The sequence below is a fragment of the Erpetoichthys calabaricus genome, chromosome 15 (genome assembly GCF_900747795.2).
Source record: "Erpetoichthys calabaricus chromosome 15, fErpCal1.3, whole genome shotgun sequence".
In the NCBI taxonomy this organism is placed as follows: Eukaryota; Metazoa; Chordata; class Cladistia; order Polypteriformes; family Polypteridae; genus Erpetoichthys; species Erpetoichthys calabaricus.
This window is the reverse complement of record NC_041408.2, coordinates 2,493,549-2,514,014: the sequence shown is the minus strand read 5'-3', so window position 1 is coordinate 2,514,014 and position 20,466 is coordinate 2,493,549. Positions and strand designations below refer to the sequence as shown.

Genomic DNA, 20,466 nt, shown 5'->3' with positions numbered 1-20,466 from the left:
CACTTCGCCAATCACAGAGCGTTACGTCATTTTAGCGGGGAGTTTGTCTTGCAAACAGTTTCTCCGGTTCGCGGGAGTTTTGTGAATCAGGAGAGGAGCGCGTGGCCACACTGAGTGGAGGAGGTCATCTGTGCAAAACGAAGGCACGGCATTCGGTACCGATTTCAGATTAAAAGATGCTTTTTCAAGCTATCGTCGGGCGAGGAATTTCCAGCCGCAAATGTAACGGTTAGTTGAGTTTTGTATTAATTTAATGGCGGGGGGGGTCGATCGAGCCCCTAAGATCCTATGGCAGTAAAGCACAGCGATTTTATAGCAATCATGCTCCCTGTTTCTTATTAATTTTATTATGCATTTGATTTTTTTTACCAAAAGTTGTCCCCGATAAGCGACTTTATTACTTCCAAACAAGCCAATTATCGCTCTGATCACAATGCGTGGCGCCAAAGAAGCACGGCTCAGTCACGCCGTCTTGCCATTTGCTTCCCAGCGCATCAAGGTGCTCAGCGGGGAGAGTATTAACTGCGGTAAAACAAATGCTTGTCTGCTTGTGTTTCAGCGCGACTGAATGTGTACAAGAAGTGTATTATTAGCGTTTCCGATTATTTTAGCGGGCGCCACCAGACGAGTAGACGATTTTATCGGACCCGCAGCAGCTGATCGAAGCACTGAGTGTGTCCACCTTTCCAAAATTCGAGCGCAATTTTTAGGTCGTGAATGCGCTGCACACTGGCGGTCGCCATTCGCTACCCTCCTCCTTCACTCTAGCGGAGACTCCCGATCTCTCCACTTCCTGTTGTGTTGATCACGTTTTCTTTTCTAGGAACAGAGCCGCGGCTCCCTCTGCACTCCCTGCTTGGTGGCTACCAGTGCGCGCGGGCGGATGAGCACATCTCCTATGGCGAGCAGGGGGCCGTCGTCCCGCCCTTCGGGTGCACCTTCTCATCAGGTGAGCGGGGAATGGGCGACGTGTGGGAGATCGAAGGCGCTTGTCTCGCATTATAAAAATCGATATACATGTGTGTGTCACCCAGCGCTTATACACCTGATGTCTAAAAAGAAATGTAAACGAACACATTTCTGTCAAGTCCCGAAATCCCTGGAGCCGCAGCTTGAACGGGATGCCGCCATATAGCGCCCACCACCAGTTAATATACGTATTTGGGATGTGGGAGGAAGCAATCATTTCGGATATATAAATATCATGCTAAGTGTGGCGCTTTAATGTATGCATTTCTGTTATACATAGCACAGAAACAAAGATGGGCAGATGACATTTTACAACAGTAACTTTAAAAGTTTGCAAACAGGAAGTAAAAACATTAAGATTTCAATACACAGTGGGAGGTTTGAAACTGGACTGTGCACCTTAAGAGAAGGTCGTGGGACTCATAGTGGACTAGTCACTATCTACAGCCATGTTGGGACAGAAGCGATCAAGAAGGCCAATAGGATGTTAAGTTATACAGCGCCGAATGTGTGCGGTTCAAGTCAAGGATGGTCTGGCATCCCAGCTAGGATGGACTACTGTTCCCTTATCTACACTAACGAATGGACTGGAAGAGAGACGTGGCATTCCCTGTTTAAGCCAGGAGCCTGGCATGGAGGGCCTGTGCTCCGGACAGCGTATGGGGGACCAGTGTCCTGGCAGTATTAGATGGAATTCCGTTACATGGCCAGGAGGCCAGAATAACGGATGGATGAAGGAGCATGCCAATCAGGAGACCAGAAGGAAGGCGAGACCTCCCCATTTGGACATTCGCAGGGGCAGCACAGGAGTTGCGGTTCTGTTGGATTCCGTAGGTGCCACTTGGACAGCCGTCAGGAAGTCAGTCCTCTGTTCCAGCGTTGTTGCCTGGCCTGGATGCAGTGTTGATCTCCATGTTGCGACAAAGTCCAGAGAAGAGCAGCTGAGCTAATTCTGGGACTGACAGGTAGGAGTTATGAGGAAAGATGGGACGAGCTGAACCTTGGAGATTATGAGGTGACACAACTGAAGTGATTAAAATTCTGACAGGAATGTGTACAGTGGATCCCAGCTGTTAGTTTAAAACGAACTCTTCCTCGAGAACACTGGGAGGCAGTTGGTAACGTGTGGAATGTTTAATTTCACAAAAATGTTAAAGTTTTTCTTCACAGGAACTGATTTGCGGGGAAAACGCGTCACACCTTCTACACCATTCTCTCCATGGAGCCTCTTAACGTCTCCTCATTTTTCCCTTTCAGCTCAGGGAATCCAGCACGTCCTGGCTGTTGCTAATGAAGAAGGAATCATAAGGCTGTATGACACGGAAGCACGCAGGACCCCCGTTCTTAAAGGTTTGTGTTTCCTGGGAGGGATCTGATTGTCGTCTCCTGTTATGTGAACCCGGGGTCTCAGAATCTGGGGCCTGTTTGCCTCATTTGTGTTTCATGTTGGTGGTGCAAAGGCTGGCACTGCAGAGTTTGCATACTGTCCTAGGGGCAGAGTAAAGATGGCCTCCTACATGTCCGCACATTTTTAAGTGGCTCCAGTGGATTGTGTGTAAATGGGCCCAGTCTGAGGCTGTTTCCTACCTTATGCCCTTGATGGTTGCAGACCTTTATGATTAGAAGAGAAAGAAGTCATTCTCTGTGAATTTTCTTTTTAGCTCTCTATCTTAAGAAGGACCCCCTCGGTCAGTCACCGTAGATGACTAATAGGTGAGAGCCTGGTGTTTGTAGATCTTCACTATCGGCAATGGAAGCAGGCGGCTAATCTACATAACTCAAAGTGTTAGGGTGCCACCCAGGCCCCCCGTTTACTCAAGAAGGTCTTTAACAAAAACCGCAAGCGTTCAATGGCACAGAAATGAACAGCAATCTTTCTAGGCGTTGGCTAACTAACACAAGGATGCTTGTACTTAGCGGTCAGGGTTGTGATTCGGACGACTCCTCCTGGCTTTATAGCTCCTGGACCAGACGTGATGGAGTCAGTTGCCCTTGTTGGACGTCTTCTCGGAGCTGTGGGTGGAAAAGGAGGCAAGGTGGTTAGCGATCACACCCCCTGGTGTCCAGGAGTGGTAGAGCTTAGCTTTGATGAGCTCAAAAGGTGGCCCTGTGACACACAAGCGTGACAACGTTGAATAGTTTGTTAGAAAACAGATTTTTTTTTGTTTGGTGGGCTTGGCCTGCTTTTGAAGCTCAGACCCAGTTGCTTCCCCTTCTTGTTGTAGATCAGCCATCATTCACGTCACAGGGTGTTGTGTTGTGTGCTGAGGCTTTCCCAGCAGTGTTTTTGGGTTGTTAAATTTTATGTGAATCCAATAAAGTGTCTCACCTCGAGATCAGACCAACATAATATAATTCTCGTAATTCTCTTTTACTGTTGCAGAGTGGCTGGCTCATTCAAACGCGGTGTTCGATATTGCCTGGGTCCCAGGGGAACATAAACTGGTAAGTCAAAGTAGAAAGTTTATAACGAGGGTGCGTGCGAGTCCCCCTTCAGTGGGCTTTACAGTGAAAGGCATCAGAGTTTTGACATCGCTGTGCTGTCCAGAGCCGGCCGGGTCTGAGCAAAAAAATCATGAAAAGGAGCAAATCTTTTCAGTTTTAAGCATTCAATGTGACAGGACAGGGGGGTTAAAACTTGGGACCAGAATTGAGGAAATATTGTGCTACTTTAACTAATGTCCACTGCATTCTCAATTCATTCTAAAGGTGCACTTCACACCAACTGCTCACTTACCAAAGATCCACATGGAGGAGGTGACCAAGCTATTGTGTGCTAGTGGCACCCGCCACCATTTTAAGGAACGGTCTCAGTCCTCCGTGTTAATGTAATTATTTTGATATTTCTAAGCCCTGTGAAAATGAACGCATTAAGTGGCGCCCTCACGGTGAGCCCACTATGACAGGCGGTAGGCCACACTACCTGAGTAATGGCAGCCGTGCACTGGGAACATGTAGATAGATAAGTCTTTTGGAACAAGAAAAAGATTTGACTTTCTCGTATACAAAGTATTGGAATCGTCCAAAGATTCGATGTGGAGATTTTGATGAATCTCGACGTTTTAGACCTCCTTCAGTCCGAAAATACCATGTTTGGAATTCTGTCTGTGTGTGTGAACACAATAACTTGAGTTCGCTTTCACTTCGGTCAACCAAATTTTGCATACGAGTATTTGGTACAAAATGTAGATTTCTATCAAGTTTTGGGCTGTTTCTGCTAACTGGAAGTGGCACTTTATCTTTTATTCATGCAGCTCCAGAGTCTTATTTGTTCAACTTTACTTTTAGAATAATTGTTCAATATATTATTGATTTGATTTGTTGTTGATGGGTCTTTAATGTCCATCATATAAAAATATCTTCCTTGTCTTGTGGTTTACTCCTCAAATATCCTTCCCCATATTTGAATATTTGAGAAAGTCGAGGCGAGACGAATCCCGATTTCTTTTTAAGGAATATCCAGTTTGAACTCCCACTCATATGCCTCTTTCTGGTCACAGGTAACGGCATCCGGAGACCAGACTGCCAAACTCTGGGATGTGAAAACCAGCGAGCTCTTGGGGATCTTCAAGGGGCACCAGTGCAGCCTCAAATCCGTCGCCTTTGCAAAGCAAGAAAAGGGTAAGTCTTGGTTTGAAGGCATCTGCCATTCTTTGTTTGAATTTCTTGCAAAGCAAAGTCAGTGCCCTTAATAATTAAACATCTGGGGGCTGGAAGTCCACTCAGAGTGACCAGCCTCTCCCCACCTTTACATTGCTCCCTGCATATTATTAATAATGTTCACTTGTGACGCTTTAATCTTCAGACTCATCAGCATAGGTAGGATGGCACAGCAGCAGCACAGTGGTTAGCTCTGCTGCCTCCAGAATCCAGCGTTTTGGGTGTGAATTCTGCGCCCAGTCCTGTCAGGGTGGCATTTGTGTATCGTCTGCATGGGATTTTCCTCCAACGTCCCCAAAGATATGCGAGTTTGGTGACTCTGGCAATTCCTAATTGGCGCTGTGTGTGTGTGATTAGCAATGGCTTGGTGTTCTGTCCAGGGCTGCCTCCTGCCTTGTGTCCTGTGCTGCTGGCATCGGCTCTGTCCATCCCACGGCCCTGCTTTGGATTAGGTGCCAATGAAGAAGGGGGTCTCCAGAGTTGCTCTGGTGTCCACACATTTTTTTTTTTTAGGTTTTCCAAAGTTGCCAGTGATGCCACATCATGTCCTCACCAGCCAAGACGATCATTACAGAGCACCCATGGCAAATCACCGAGAGTACAGTAGGGGGTTTTCATAATCGGACATCAGAACATGTTTAATGTTTAAGTGGTTGAGTCTTTAAGAAATGACAGCTGAAGGCGTAGCGCAGTTGGGTGCTTTGTAATGTGATAAAGTGGCTGCTGGAGCAGGAATGGAGAACTTTGAAAACTGACTCTTGGGATTATAATACAACTTTCTGCTACTGTGTGTGTATGTATGTATGTATGTGTGTGTGTGTGTGCGCCTACATACACATTTTGAGTTTACAGATTTACCAGTTTTAAACACCCTGAACATGGCCTGCGTCAGTCAGGGTGTGAGTCTGTGGAGATGATCTTTTAAGAATGAAGCTTTGTCAAGTTGGTGCAGTAAAACATCAGAAGCCCAGTAGATTTTACTCTGGAAGTACTGGATTTTATTAATTTTTTGCAACACTTTTGGTTCCCCAGTTGAAGCATACTGTCATTTCAAAAGATGTCGTTCATTTCACTTATTCCACGTATTTTTCTGATAAGATCACAGCTCATGTCTGGTAAAGTCCTATGCTGGACACATCACGTTTTTTTGTTAAATTCACATTCAATATCCCATTTTCTTTCTTTCTTTCTTTTCAGCTGTCTTCTGCACTGGTGGACGAGATGGCAACATTATGGTCTGGGACATGCGATGCAGTAAGAAAGGTAAGATGTCATTCTGGAATGTACATGTGACGCAAGCAATCTCCCCTGTCCCATGGGACTCGGTTACCTAACAGACAGGCCCACTATATGGCACAGCACCGCACGGCACATCTGCTTCTTTATTGAATGGCCATATTTTTGCAGACCACTTTATAAAACCTGTGGTGTTTAATCAAAGGGTTCAGCTGATTGCCATGTTCCGTGTCCTTCATGAATTATTAATTTTCCTGCCCGTCCTCACTGGGGTCTCTCTAGTAGTGCTGTGTCCGATTTTGGCACCAGTACTGAGGGCACATTCCCCTGCTGTTGCAAGCAGCCTATTTGTACTGTTAAGTTTTTGTCAACATCTCACAAAATTATAAAATTCCTTTCATCCTATGTTGAGTCTCCTTAAGTAATCTGTCTCCACATTTTGTGTTGAATTTCTAATTTTAGAACAATAATATTGTTTTGATGAGGACAGGCCACTCAGTCCAACAAAGCTCGCCAATCGTATCCACCCAACTCCTCCAAAATAACATCAAGTTGATATTTGAATGTCCCTCAGGTCCTCCTGTCCACCACACGAGTTGGTCACTTATTCCAAGTGTCTATTGTTCTTTGTGTAAAGGAACATTTCCTAAAGTTTCTGCAAAATTTCCCCTTCACAATTTTTTACCTGTGTCCCCGTGTTCTTGTTAACCTCATTTTAAAGTTGCTGTCTCAATCCGCTGGACGAATTCCCTTCATAATTTTAAACACTTCAATCAGGTCCCCTCTTAATCTTCATTTGCTTCAAAATCTGTTTGTCTGCTGTCATACATTTTGTTAGCCATCCTGAGCGAATGGCAGATCATCCTCAGTGGCAAAGTGTGTGTGGGGGCGGGGGGAGGGGGCTGAGCAAAGTGTGCACTAAGGTACAGTGTGTTCCTCTTTCTGCAGACGGGTTTTACAAGCATGTGAAGCAGATCAGTGGCGCCCACAACAAGCCAAGCAAAGAGACCCCCTTGAAACAGAAGAAGAAGAAACAGGCGGTAAGCGGTGGTCCATTCTGTGTGGCATCTTTTAAGGCATCAATTACAAGCCACACTAATTGTTATGAGGTGGCTTTTAGAGAGAATCCAAGTAACAAAACTCTCAAGAACACCAAAACCAAAAGGGGGAATATAGGAGTCTGGGAAGAGGAGCGCAGACCCACACATACGTACACATTCATAATGGGGGGCCGGCTGGGGCGTCTCCAGTAAAACTAGTGAAGAGGTAAGCCCCACATAATGTGTCGCCAGTCATTCACCTTTTCATTTGGAAAGAGAATAAATCTACAAATCCCCCTAAAGAACTGAAGAGAGAGCCAACACCGGACTGAACGAGGCCTGTGGGGGACTTGCTGTCCTTGTCACTCTGTTAGGGCCAGTCTAAAGGTGTCAGTGACCTCTTGGGCTATCAAAACAACACAAGGAGGCCAATGGCCGGCTGGATTTGAGACCAGGACTCTGGCGCGCTGAAGCAGCGCTGTGCTCATCATGATTTTTGCACCTAGTTAGTTGTGAATTACTCAGTTTTTAATTAAAAAGCAACTGAACAGAATGTAAAAATGAACATCGCGCAGAGCATTGAACGTGTCTTTAGTAGTTCATGTCCTTTATTTTGAGGCCCGGAGGGTGACTTCATCACATGGCTCCTCTATGGTCATCGGAAAGGTCACCTGTGTCCCAAATGTAACACTTCATTCATAAAAGATTCACAGAGCATATTATTCTCAAAAAGGCAAAAAAAAAAAAAAACAAAGATGGGTGAAATTCTGTGGCTGCCAAAGCAGGTGACCTGCAGTCTCCTAACCCTTACAGGACACGTTTTGTGTTGACGTCTACACGTTTTCAACTCTGTTTTTAAAAAGTACAAAAAAAATAACTGGGACAATAACTGCAATGTTAGCACGGACAAGACCGATGGGTAATTGAAATGCCCAAGAGCACAGTGGCAACTTGTGTTTGAATTTGTCCACCAGAGAGCACTAAGAGACCCCTGGGTAGTCGTCCACTGCTGTTTAAATGTGTTTGTCCGACTACAGCTGTGACTTCTGACCCACACGCCAGGCTCAGTGATGTCAACCATGTCCACGCTTCAGTCAGGTGTGCAGGGCTCAGTGACCGCAGTGGACATTCGTCTGATTTGGCCTTTTATCGTTCTGACTAAACCAGAGAATTGTTTCACTGAAAGTCGTTTTGTTCTTTTTTTCCCAGAATTCTCAGCAAAGTGTGACTGCAGTTTTGATGCTAGACGAGCACTCGCTCCTCTCCGCTGGAGCTGTTGACGGGTCTGTAAAACTATATGAAAGTATTCTTTTAAAAATGCAAATACATTTCCCATACTTCTGTTCTTCCATTTCTAAGCTTCTATGGAATGTTGTTAATAATAATTCATTACATTTATATAGCGCTTTTCTCAGTACTCAAAGCGCTAACTATTACTATTTATTCAATGTGTGTGTGTGTGTGTGTGTGTGTGTGTGTGTGTGTGTGTCTGCTTTCAGAAAGTATTCCGACCCCCTCAACTTATACACATTTTATGTTGCAGCCTTAGGCTAAAATAATTTTGCATTGTTAGTGTATTTATTTAATTTTTATTTCATTCACATTTTCTATTGCCATCTTCTGTTTTTTTTGTAATTTAAAGTGACGCCTTACCCAGTGTCCATTAAGAAATCAAAACTGTTGCCATCTGTTTAGCCCGTGTTGTTCTTTACTGGTTCACATGATTTTTTTTTTAATTTACCACTTCGGTTCACAATTATGCCATTAACATTCCATACATTTCTCTGTTTCTACTGTGCTTGTGTCATCATAGCTATGTTAACTGTGAGAAAACCAAAACGGCTTGTAGAATGTGTGCCTTAATTAATATAATACTGGAGAGTGTGTGTGTGTGTGTGTGTGTGTGTGTGTGTGTGTGTGTGTGTGTGTGTGTGTGTGTGTGTGGGGTCTATATCGCTGATAAGGGGGATGAGTCAGGGGGAGAACTCTGAGGGCTGTCAGCAGTTTAACATCAGCAAAACCAGGAAGTGCTTATCGACTTTCACCACACCACAGTGCGTCCATGTCCAGTCACTGCTCATAGAGTGGAGGTAGAGGTGGTTGACTTCTACAAGTACTTGGGGGTCCACATTAATGGCAGGTTGGACTGGCCTCAGAACACTGAGGAGCTACAGAAGAAACGGCAGAGGTGACTCTTTATCCTTTAACGTGGGTAGTGACAACCTTCACATCTTCTACAACTCTGTGATGGTCAGTGTGGTGTGCTGGACCAGTAACATCGCTTGAAGTGAGGCCCACCAAATCAACAAGCTAATTAAAAGGGCAGGCTCAGTTATGGGAGACACTCGGGACCCCTGGTGGTCCTAGCAAAGGAGAGAATGAGTGCCATTATGAACAACGCTACATGTCCTCTCTGTGACACCCCAACACTGTGGACTTTCAGCAGCACATCAAGAAACACGACTGGGGGGTCCTTTGTACCACTAGCAATACGCCTCCATAGTGCCTCACTGGCACAGCTAATCAGTTTTTTCCTTCTTATAAAGCCTTCGGGGGTCTGCGTGTGTATCTGCCTAGCTGGCTTTTTACAGAAGCTTTTTAAAGAGATTAATTTCCCTCTCGGAACAAATAGTTCTATCTGTGTACAGCTGTCTTTCTCTCTCCATCTCTTGCCATATAAAATATGTCAAAAAATACAAATGTCTACGTTTGTGAGAAACATTAATAGTTCTGATGTTATCAGCTTAATGTGAGTGGGTGGGATGAAAACCTGCAGCCACGTTAAGTTTCCTTGTGTTTTGCAGTTTGGGTGTTAATGTGCACAAAGCCCCGAGTCGGACTTGTAGCCTTCTGCCAGATTCTGATCAGATCGGTCCCTCATCCTCCTATCATCCCCAAAATGATCCTAAACGAGTAACAAATTCTGCTAAAGGAGTTACAGTTTTATTCCAGCAAAGCATTATTTGACCTTTCTTTTGGTAAAAAAATAAAGTTGTGTTTTCATTGAATCAACGTTGAATTTGCTTTGGTTTTTTTTTGTTTTTTTTCAGTGTTCTTAAGCTTTGGGACTTGAGGAAGAATTACACAGCCCACTTGCAGGACCCCGTGCCCCTCCAGTCCTATCCTTACCCTGGCAGCAGCCTGCGGAAGTTAGGTACGTTTTCTTCTGGCTCTTACTGAAAGTGTGGTGAGTGGAGTGGATCTCAGGAGTCCTGACATCGCTCTCGACTCCCCCCATAATAAAGAGCCGGTTCAGCCATTGTGTCCCCCTCTAACACACATGGCTGCTATCCCCGTGTGACAATGTGTGCTCGGAATGAAAGATGGAAAGTCCTAAATGTCTAATGATGTCTGTCCTTTCTGCCACATCCTGCTTTAGGCTTCTCCAGTCTTGTGTTGGACTCCAGCGGCTCAAGTCTGTTTGCCAACTGCACAGATGAGAACATTTATATGTTTAACATGGCTGGACTGAAAACTGAGCCTGGTAAGTGGACGCTTGTCATTCTCCTTTTGGTGAGCATCTGATGGTTGATCATCTTAACTTCATTTGTGCTCCTAATTGTTGGCATTGTAGTCCTTCATTCCCGTACACAATAGAAGACCCTTAGCACTTGCTTCCTAGATTTTACCTGCAGGCCATGCGATGCACACTGACGGCCACAAGAATGTTTGGTTCTTCTATCTACTTTCTTATGAATTTAATGTGCGATGATCGAGACACAAGGAGTGAGAGGGGAAATCGTTCAGGGTTAGGGTCCATCCAGACATTTTGTTTAATGAGAGAGAAATCAAAAAGAAAGGCAAAATCCAACAGAAAATGCTAAGCGACTGTTGGCTGTTTTCAGGCAAGGTTTGCGGACTTTTTGAGTCTGTGATCCTCAGTGAGAGGTTGTGGGTTTACAAAATGAACACAGACGTCTTTAGAAAGGTCCTGGGGTGGGTGAGGCGAGACCTACAGTTGAAATCCGGAAGTGACATCAGAGTTCATCTCGCATCTCATCCTCCGCAAGGAGGCCTTGGTGGCCGTAACCTCTTGGGCATTTGGGGTAGAGGTGTATTCATTCAATCCCTCTCTATAGTATGCATGTCTCTAACTTCTGCCATATCGTGCTTTTATGGTGCTCCATACACATACATCAACTGTGTTTGCTACCATACTACTTGTAATAGCCTGGGAGACAACGATTTAGTAAATTTAAAGGACGTGATGCAAAGAGGGCTCTACCCGCCAGCACTTCTCTACAGTACTCGCATGCATTCCAATCTCCTTGGTGTTAACCCTGAGCGTGAGTCAGACTCACAAGTCTATGGAAGTGCGGTTAAACCCGAGTCCGACTTAAGCTAACGTGTAATGACGTCTAGTAACGGAACGCAAAGGAGCTTTAATGCACATTTTACTCCATTCCTGCTGTGAAGTGCCTATAAGTTCCCATAAAGCTCCATTTTCTTGCAGCAAGATTATGAAATCTGCTGCTGAGCTTCATTAGGCCCAGTGTGTCCGAAATATTTACAGACCATCACAATTCTAGCAGAGCAGCTGCAATTAAACCTAAAGACAGAAGATAAGGAGCAGCAGAGTCGACTTGCAGTTCTAATTTGGCAGCCACCACTTGTGCTTCAGTACGCACACACATCTACACAGGGACTGATGGACGTCTCTACCTCTCCATATGCTTGTATGATATAATATCCGACATCACAATATTAGGAATCTTTTTGAAATATCAGCAGATCAGGTCATCGGGTATTAACTGCATGGTTCTATATTATAATGTTATGGTATCCTAAATGAAATTCCGTCGGCACCACCCAGGCAGATTCCTCCCACCAGAGTCTAGAATTATTTCTACTTGCACTGCCATTACTGTCCACTCCCTCCCTGATGGCGACTTTTAGGGCGCAGGCAGACAGCCGAAGTGGGCAGAGCGTTGGTTTCAGCTGCCCCTTCCTTCAGATGATCCACAGCCACTCTTTGACTTTGATGCCGGTGCTGTAACTGCGCAGGATCTTTTCTGAGTTGTGCAGAAGACTAAGCTGATTACCCACAATTCCCTGACTTGCAGGTTTGTTTTGTTGTTTCGAGGACAGGCAGTGACTCTTTTGCATTTGTCTGTTCTCTTTGACTGACTGATCTCACACACACACACACACACACACACACACACACACACACACTTCTGTGCATTTCACGGCCCTGTAATGTTCAGCTGTCTCCTTGAACAGCAGGGGGCGCTGCCGTCGCTGTGTAGACCGCACATCTGTGAGGAAGCAGCTGCCGAGGAAGGAAATCCCCACCCGTGGTGTTTTGGCAGGTTTTTGTGAGAGCGGGATGTTAATCCGCCTACACACGCCAGGGCGCTTCAGTGAAGCTCGCCTGAAAGGGCTTCGTTTAAAATGAAGGCAACATTTGCGGCCCTCAGACTCTTTTCAGTGGCCTTTATGAACCGTTTGTCTGCCTGATTTTTTTCGTCACACTCTATGGCATGTAATGCACTTCTAGTATCCTCCCTCTGTGTCTGGAAAGGCACCACATGTGCTGATGTCTCCGTGAGGTTCACTGACGGGTCACGTCACCCTGGCACCAGGGGTCATGGCAGCACCAGGACAGACTTGATCACTTTGTCAATTACATTAAATGGAAATGAAAACGATGACACGTTCTGAACGATCCCATGTGGCTATCATCAGTGCAGTGCATTTTGGGCTTTACATTAGTGGGGGGCTCTCATCTGTTGGATGTGTTAGAGGTGCCCAGTTGGGCGGGTGCATATTCCTCACTGGACAGGCTCCATTCTTGTATGTTCTTAAGCGTCTTGTTCTGATTTGTGAGTGTGGAGAGTTGGAGCCTTTTTCAACAGCACTGAGTGCAAGGCAGGAACCAACCATGGCGAGGGCAGTGAGCCCACTTAAATAATAAAAGTACCAAAGCTTGGATAATTCTGGAATGGGGGGCCCTAATGGTGTCACGGCTTCAGACTGACTCTGAAAATGAGAAGCTCCAGCTGTTTGCAGGACTGCGACTACGCCAGTGTTCATGTTGTATGGCGCCACACGCAAACTGCATTCCCATAAGGCACTAGAAGCTGATCACAAGACTGCAGCAGCCAATGGTGGAGCAGCAGCGGGCCTCAAGGTTACTGCCAAGGGCCTACTGCCACAGCTAATTCACTGGACAGGCTGGGCAGTGCCCTTTTATTACCCAGAATGCAATTAGTGGCCAGCACCTTGACTCACATGTTCTATTTTCTGCTTTGTGTCCCCAGTGGCCGTCTTCAGTGGTCACCTCAACTCCACCTTTTATGTGAAGTCCAGCGTCAGCCCCGATGACCAGTTCCTGGCAAGCGGCTCCAGCGACCACAACGCGTACATCTGGAAGGTGAGTCATGGGAGCTGCTCGCAGTGGATCCGTCAGCCCACCCTTTGGGGAGCATGAGGCAGTCGGAGTCTTTTAAGAGGTTGGCAGAAGTGGCTGGCATTGCTAATATTTTTCTCTTTCCTCTCTTTCACAGATTTCAGAACCCCAGAGCCCCCCCATATTACTTCAGGGCCACTGTCAGGAGGTCACGTCTGTCACCTGGTGTCCCACTGACTTCACAAAGGTCAGTAAGGGGAAAATTTAAATGAGTCTCTGACAAAAAAAAAAAAAAAAAAAAAGAACTGCTTACAAAAGAAGATGGGCTCTTTATTCTCCTATAATGTCTTCCTTTTATAGCGCCTTTCCAATAGTCACTCACGCTGACTGTTACTGAGTGTTTATGTACTGGCTGTGCTACCAGTCTAAGATAAGTAGAAATATAAGTAATCAAGATGTGTAGTGCACCATCTGTTGGAATATGTAGGGTAATGCATGTAAAGAAATGCATTGCATTTGTCATTCCAACAGATGGTGCACTACTACAAATGTTTGTGATGCACCATCTGTTGGAGTGACTGGCACAGACACTTGTCCTTTTATCGCGGTCTTTCAGTCAGTGCAGCTCATCAGCACTTCCGAATGAAGCCACTTCATTATGCAAAGCACTTTAAAGTGTCGCCACTCTCTTTGTCAAAGTTCTTTCCCACAAGCCCAAGCCGAGCGATGGGCACCAAAGACGACAAGGTCGCCAACTTCAGGCTCCGAGCCGATAGTTTGTGGTTTGTCTGGTGGGTCCCACTGTGAGAGGACATCGGGTGTCTGATAAAAACAAAAAGGACGGTTCTGACCCCCGATGAGGTTTTTTTTTTTTTTTTTTTGGGACCCCTAAGGGTATCACTTGTGCCGTTTCGTGAAATGATTCACACGTTTTCTTCAAAGTTACTCGGTCAGCGTTTTTGAGATGTTCTAATGCAGTGGTGGGATCTGAACGTGTGACTTGTGGTTTCCGCGTTGGCTCGGCTGTTAGCAGAGTTGTGGCTTCATGTTATGTGATGCTAAGCTGACACTTGAGCACACACGAGCGGTGCGGGCACCTGAGTGCCCGATGGCACAGCGGTCGGCTCCTGCTTAGCAGCTCTAAGGACCTCGGTTCAAATCGCAGCCCCCAGTCACTGTGTACAGTTTGCAGGTTGTCCCTGTGTTCCTTCATGTCACAGGCACGCATGTTCTGTTCACTGGTGACATGTGTGGGAATGCCATTAGGTGAAAGTGGCACCTAGGAATCGGAGTATGGAAAAGGCGCTATATGAATAAAATGAATTATTATTACAGTATAGTTTGTGGATGTGGCCGAGCTCTGACCACCCGCTCCTGTTTCTTGCAGATCGCCACTTGTTCGGATGACAACACTGTGCGCATCTGGCGCCTCGACCGAGGGGCAGAGGGAGAGAAGACCACCCTGGGGGCCGCCAACTTGGTAGGCTGGGCCAGGAAAAAGCAAACGTCCAAGGCCTCAGGTAAAGCAGTCTGAAGCTTTTACTCCCAAGCTATTAAATGAGAGCGGCATGGTGGGCAACCAGTAGTAGTTGTGCTGTGACGTGTGCAGAGTGCAGCGAGTGTCTAAGTGGCATGATGGACCAGCATGCTACAGGGCGCCATGATAAACAGCAATGTACAGAATTAGAGCTCGACAGGTAAGAAAGGTGCTATATCTTGGACAGATACAGCATATAGACGGGTACCACATAACATGGGTACCGTATAAATGGGCACCTTATTAGTGTTTAGTCCTACTAACCAGCGGCTCTGGGGTCCTGGGTTCAAATCCCACCCATTTCCAGTATGTGGAGTCCTCTTTGCTTTTCCTCCCACATCTCCAGGCCAACTCTGAAGTGGCCCACTGTGACTCGGTGGACTGGCAGCCCATCCGTGAGCTGATTGGCACCTTGTGCCCAGCGTGATTGGATTATTAAATAAAGCTCGGCAGAGGCTTCATGTCCTGTCTGCATTGTTAATCCAAGTTTTCCCAGCAGCCCCTGCTGTGCCCACAGCTTTAGCTTTACCACCTTCTTTGTTTCTTTTTGTAACCATCAATCACATTCATGTTTCCCTTTCAGAGCCAATGACTCCGTCTGACCAAACGGCCCTGGCGTCTCCACTCGCTGTGAGCCCAGCGACCATCTCCTCCCCCCGAGCTGCAGCCTGTGCCCCCAGCAGAGCGGACCTGCCCCAGCCCTCCAGCACGCACATCCACCCTGCGGGCCCCAAAAGCGCCCCCAGCACTCCTAAGCAGACTGCTTCATCTCCGTCGCTCATGAGGTGGGTGACACTGAACACCACGCCCTCTAGCTCTACAAGACAAGGTACCCCCCAGTCCAGGAGGGTCCTGAGTCCTCTGGCACAGAGCCGGGTGCTCACAACACCGGTCTCAGAAAGGAGAGCCAAGCGACGGCTGGAAACGAGTGAGACGGCGGGCCGCACCTGTCCAGAGGAGTGCGACTGCGTGCGGGAGCTGGACCCCCTGGCGAAGAGGAGACGAGACTTGGCGGGACTCTGCTGCACGGCCAAGGCTGAGAAGAAAGAGGAGGAGGAGCAGCCACTCCCTGGCAGCCCGGTCCACAAGGAGTCCACGGAGAAGATTCTAGAAGACCACCAGCATTTGAATGGACATAGACCATCAGATAAGGAGAACAATTCTCCTGGCCGCTCAAACTGGCTGTCGGCCATGGGGCACAGACTGAAAGGTGGGCAGGGTAGCCCCTCGAGCCGAAGAAGTCCAGCGAGCAAAGGGACACACAGCAAAACTGCAGTGTCACCGGTATGTTCACCTTTCGATATGGTGGGAAACGAGTCCTTACTTTGGGGGGGGGGGGCAACTGGGAGCGGCACCAATTTATTGGGGGGCTTGCTTGTAGCCTACAGGGTGCTTCACCAGAGCACACCTCAGACTCCAGCATTTTAGGGTTAAATCTCCCACAATTCCATGCTCTTGCCCAATAACAAAGGGTGGCTAAGGACTGGGAGTCAGGCCTAAAAAATAGAAAAAGGGACAAACAGCCGGAGGAGAACTGAGTGGGGGTCCCCCAGGACACCAGAGGGCAGACTAACCAGCAGGGCCCAAGAATGCCTGAGCCGCCACCTAAATAGTGAAAGTCAGAACACCTCCTGGGCAACAGAGGGCAGCAGCTGGGGCTCTGCACCATGTGAGCACTAAGCCAGAATCTCACCAGCCTGGTCCTTTAAGAGCGCCGTGACCACTAGGTGGGGCTGTAGCCCAGTGCCCATTGAGGTTTCACAGACCCATTGTCAAACTTGAAGTTGCCCGAGCTGGGAGAGGGAGTGCCTGGGGTGGCATTTTGAGGTGATCAAGTGTCAATGCCACTACACAGTGTGGATAAGGGTTCAACCCCCGGGGGGGGGCTGGTGGGCGGGGTCCTTTCATTCAGAGTGAGAAGAGCTGCCATGTGGGCCACTAGGACACAACAACTGGCTGGACTGGCAATATCTGGGTTAATGTAGGGTGTATGGTGCCTTCTACCTGACAAAACACACATTTTTGAAGGTGACATTTTCAAACCAGTTTAATCCAGTTCAAGGATGGCAGACAGGCCAGAGCCTTGGGCAAAAGGTCTGAGCCCACCTTGGAAGGGACGCCACAATACCTGAACAAGTGTGTTCATTGACGTGCTTACAATCACGTGGGCGCAGTGAGAACATTCAGACTCACACATATAGTAAATGGCAATGCCATCTGAGGGGCAGCAGCGCCAACCCATAATCCATCCTGTCACCCCCTCAGCCACCTGTCCTTAAAGGCCAGTCAGGCTCTCTCCATGTCCACCCCGCTTAACTCACCCCTTCTGCTGTGTGCCCCCCGCTCTCACTGGGACTGATGGACAGCCCACCCCATCTTTTAGCAGATGATACACTGAACGAGCTGTGAGCACAAAGTGGGATCTCAAACTGAAGCCCCCATCTTGTCACCCAAGTCCCACACTGAAATAAGAGATGAGAATATTCTGCTTGGCCTACAGGACCACCTATGGGCAAAACAAGGAATGAGTTTTTGGAATGGCCCATTTTGGAAAAACCCCCTGATGTCCCTGTGAGTTCCCTTTGAATATGTGCCCACCAATCCAGTTAGCTCAGGCAGTCACGCAAGCCCCCCTTAAAGTGGAGAAGCAGGTTAGGAGAAAAAGAACAGACATTGAATAGTTTTGCTCCTTGACCCTGCATGTTTGACTTGTGTTTAAAATTTTCATCCTAATGAAATGTTACAAAATCAATCAAAATGACTTAAATGTGGAAGGGGGGTCCATTAAGTGTGCGACATTTCAAGTGGATCGGCGTCCCGTCCCAGGCTGATTCACCTGAAGTGACGAGCACGTGATGTTTCCATTTCTTTAAAAGTTCATTTTATGAGCTTTCGGGGGCCTCGCTTTATTCTTTCTAAATTTGACTTTTTTTTTCCTCCCCCTTCTCTTCTCCAGCTTCCCGGCACCCCAGGATCCATGAAGAAGATCTCCTGCTACTTCCAAAAGATCAGCCCCGAATGAAGAGCGGCCGCGAGTCCCTTTCGCTTAATCGAGCACTGAATGCACTGCGGCGGCGGCGGCGGACCGCCCCTGGAGCTCCACCCCGCACTCACGTTCATCTTCTCCGGGCTCAGACGTCGCGCCGTTTCCTCAGCACCTTAGCACGGAGGATATGTTGCATTGCCGTTTCCTTTTTGGGGAGGCGCTTCCGTCGGATGTTTTTAACACGTTTGTAACGGCACATTCATTTTAGAGGACTTGCTCTTCGTTTTCTGTGCTGTCGTCACATTTGGTTTATTACTTTGTTTCTAAATGAAGTCGCTTTTATGTGTCGCGCTGTGGCGGACCGGACCTGAGAGAGACCAGGCCCAGGGGGCCGCGGGCTGCGTAAAGGGGCGGAGCCATCGGGATGGTTCTAACTAGACGACCCAATAAAATCCAAATGCATTAAAAGACGTGTTTGTTTTAAGTAACGCCCTACTTTTTTCTTATTGGTTTATACGGGTACGGCACCGCCCCCTTCAAGGCGGGTCTTGTTTGGACTTCAGGAATGCCCCACCCCTGCATGCGGCATTCCAAACCTTCTCAACTGGCGGCTGGCAGTTGATACGAGCACCGGAAAAAAAAAGAGAGATTGTGCCGTAATAAACCGGGAGACGTTTACTATGACGTAATCAAATCTGAAACTGCCTATCTAATAAATATAAAAAAGGCAAACGAACATCGACGACCAGGTAAATCGGGATAAAAATCAGGATAATCACAGCAGGCACCTCTTCAGTTACATGACTAGCGAGACGTGCGACATCACGTCACTGGGTATCGCAGTGCTAGTGAGGGAGGGGGCAGGGTTCAGAGCTTGTATAGCGCCTTTCAGTTTGAGCACGTTAAAGCAGGATCTTTAGGTTAATATAGCGCCTTTCTGTTTCAGCCAGCAGTGTCTTTACGGTTATATAGCTCCTTTTAGTTTGAGCCAGCTGACGCCTTGAAGGCTTGCCCTTGTCCACCGTTGCATGTCACCTCACCAGTATGGTGTCTTCTCTGTAATTGTAAAGGCGTTATAGAGACCCAAACTGGCTGCTTTGTTCCTGGTTTTACAGCGCCTTTTATACTGAACACATTAGAGTCCGTCAACAGCACAGTTGTAGTGTTATCACGTCACCAAATATGTGAGACTTGTCACACAGTTTGTGCGTGTTAGTGATTGAACTGGTAGCTTTATCTATTTATATAGCGCCTTTCAGTTTGAACAGCAATGGTATGATTTTGTATATTTTTAGACGCATGGCACAAGCAGGTAAAGGCACTCTGAGAGGGTCACACAGTGAGAAGTAAGTTGGCAGTCCTGTGACTTTATATAGTGCCTTTCATACTGTACCCTGTAAAGTCACCTGACAGTTTACGTGTTGTTGTACTTTTCAGTGTCTGAGGGCCTCGCCCCGTGTCAGTGGTAGCAATGGAACCGGCACCCCTTTGGGTTTATATAGCGCCTTTAGAGTCCAACACCAAACTCCAATAACTCCAGTTATGTAGATGTCGAGCAGATCTCATCTCGGGTTGACAAAGGGAGTCTGTAAAGGTGGTCGAGCTGACTCCTTTTTTGGTTTTATATAGCGTCGTGCATGGTGTGTTTTGTCCTGGGTATTGCACAAGAAGGTGAAGAGTCTCTCTCAGGGTCACCGTGATCCAAGGATGGAGAAGTCATTTTTATATGTGGACAATTTGCATATCACTGATCAACTGGCCCTTTGTCAATGGTGCTAGTCTCTGTGATTAAGCAAAGGTACTGTTTATAAGGTTGGGGAAACCGGCAGTCAATTGAGACTGAGGAAGAGACTTGGATAAGTCTCGAAATATTTCTCCCACTTAAAAACTTTGTCCAGATGAACAGAATCAAATTTCTAGGATCATTTTTATATGGTGCATTTTGTGCTCTTCTCAAGCGTCATTTCCATTTTTGACCAGCAGGGCAGAGCTGGAGATTAAACAAGGGACATTCGAGATGTTCACCCCTAGGGGGCCACACTGCTTCATAAAGATGGGTTTTCAGAGGAGTGTCAGGTGGTCCCGCTTGTTTTCCATGGTGGGAGGTGCAGGATGAGCCCACCAGTGCGTCCAGCTGCAGGTCACATTTGTAACTCAAATTCTGTGTTAATTACACGAATGACGCCACATCAGTTAAGGTAGCTGGGGTGCTGTTTAAACTGAAAGGCGCTATATCAAGCTGCCAGTCTATTCAGAAACGCTCACTGTGTGAAACGTATTGAGTTGCTGCACATGTGATCACACCATAGTTGTCAGGTGACTTCATGTCCTGTTCAGTATGAAAGGCGCTATATAAAATCACAAAGTGGCCAATTCAGTTCTCCTTGTGTGACCCTGAGTGAGCCCCTTGACCTCTCTGTTCTTAAACTGGTTAAGTCACATGGATGAAACAGCAAGGCGCTATATAATTGATAAAGCTGCCAGATTAATCACCAACCCTCACAGCGTGTATTGAGTGACTGAGAATGGGGTCTCACTGTCCTGCAGCTGGTGAGTGACTTTATTTTACGTTCAGTATGAAAGGTGCTATATACAATCACACAGCTGTCTGACGAGTGTCTCAACCCCAGGATGGGGGGCTGCCATCAGGACAGACAGACTCCCCACCCAGCACAACCTTCCATTG

The 20,466-nt window shown here is 47.0% G+C and overlaps 1 protein-coding gene across 1 annotated transcript; it reads left to right on the top strand.

Moving 5' to 3' along the window:
* Nucleotides 1–41: 41 nt before the first annotated feature.
* dtl (denticleless E3 ubiquitin protein ligase homolog (Drosophila)) lies at nt 42–18,246 on the top strand. The gene is made up of 15 exons (XM_028820681.2): nt 42–228; nt 824–949; nt 2,227–2,319; nt 3,353–3,414; nt 4,470–4,590; nt 5,827–5,892; nt 6,814–6,905; nt 8,115–8,188; nt 9,956–10,059; nt 10,285–10,389; nt 13,169–13,281; nt 13,415–13,504; nt 14,645–14,777; nt 15,378–16,078; nt 17,751–18,246. The coding sequence occupies exons 1-15, from the start codon at nt 177–179 to the stop codon at nt 17,814–17,816; spliced, it is 1,998 nt and encodes a 665-aa protein (XP_028676514.2). The 5' UTR covers nt 42–176; the 3' UTR covers nt 17,817–18,246.
* The last annotated feature ends 2,220 nt before the right edge of the window (nt 18,247–20,466 follow it).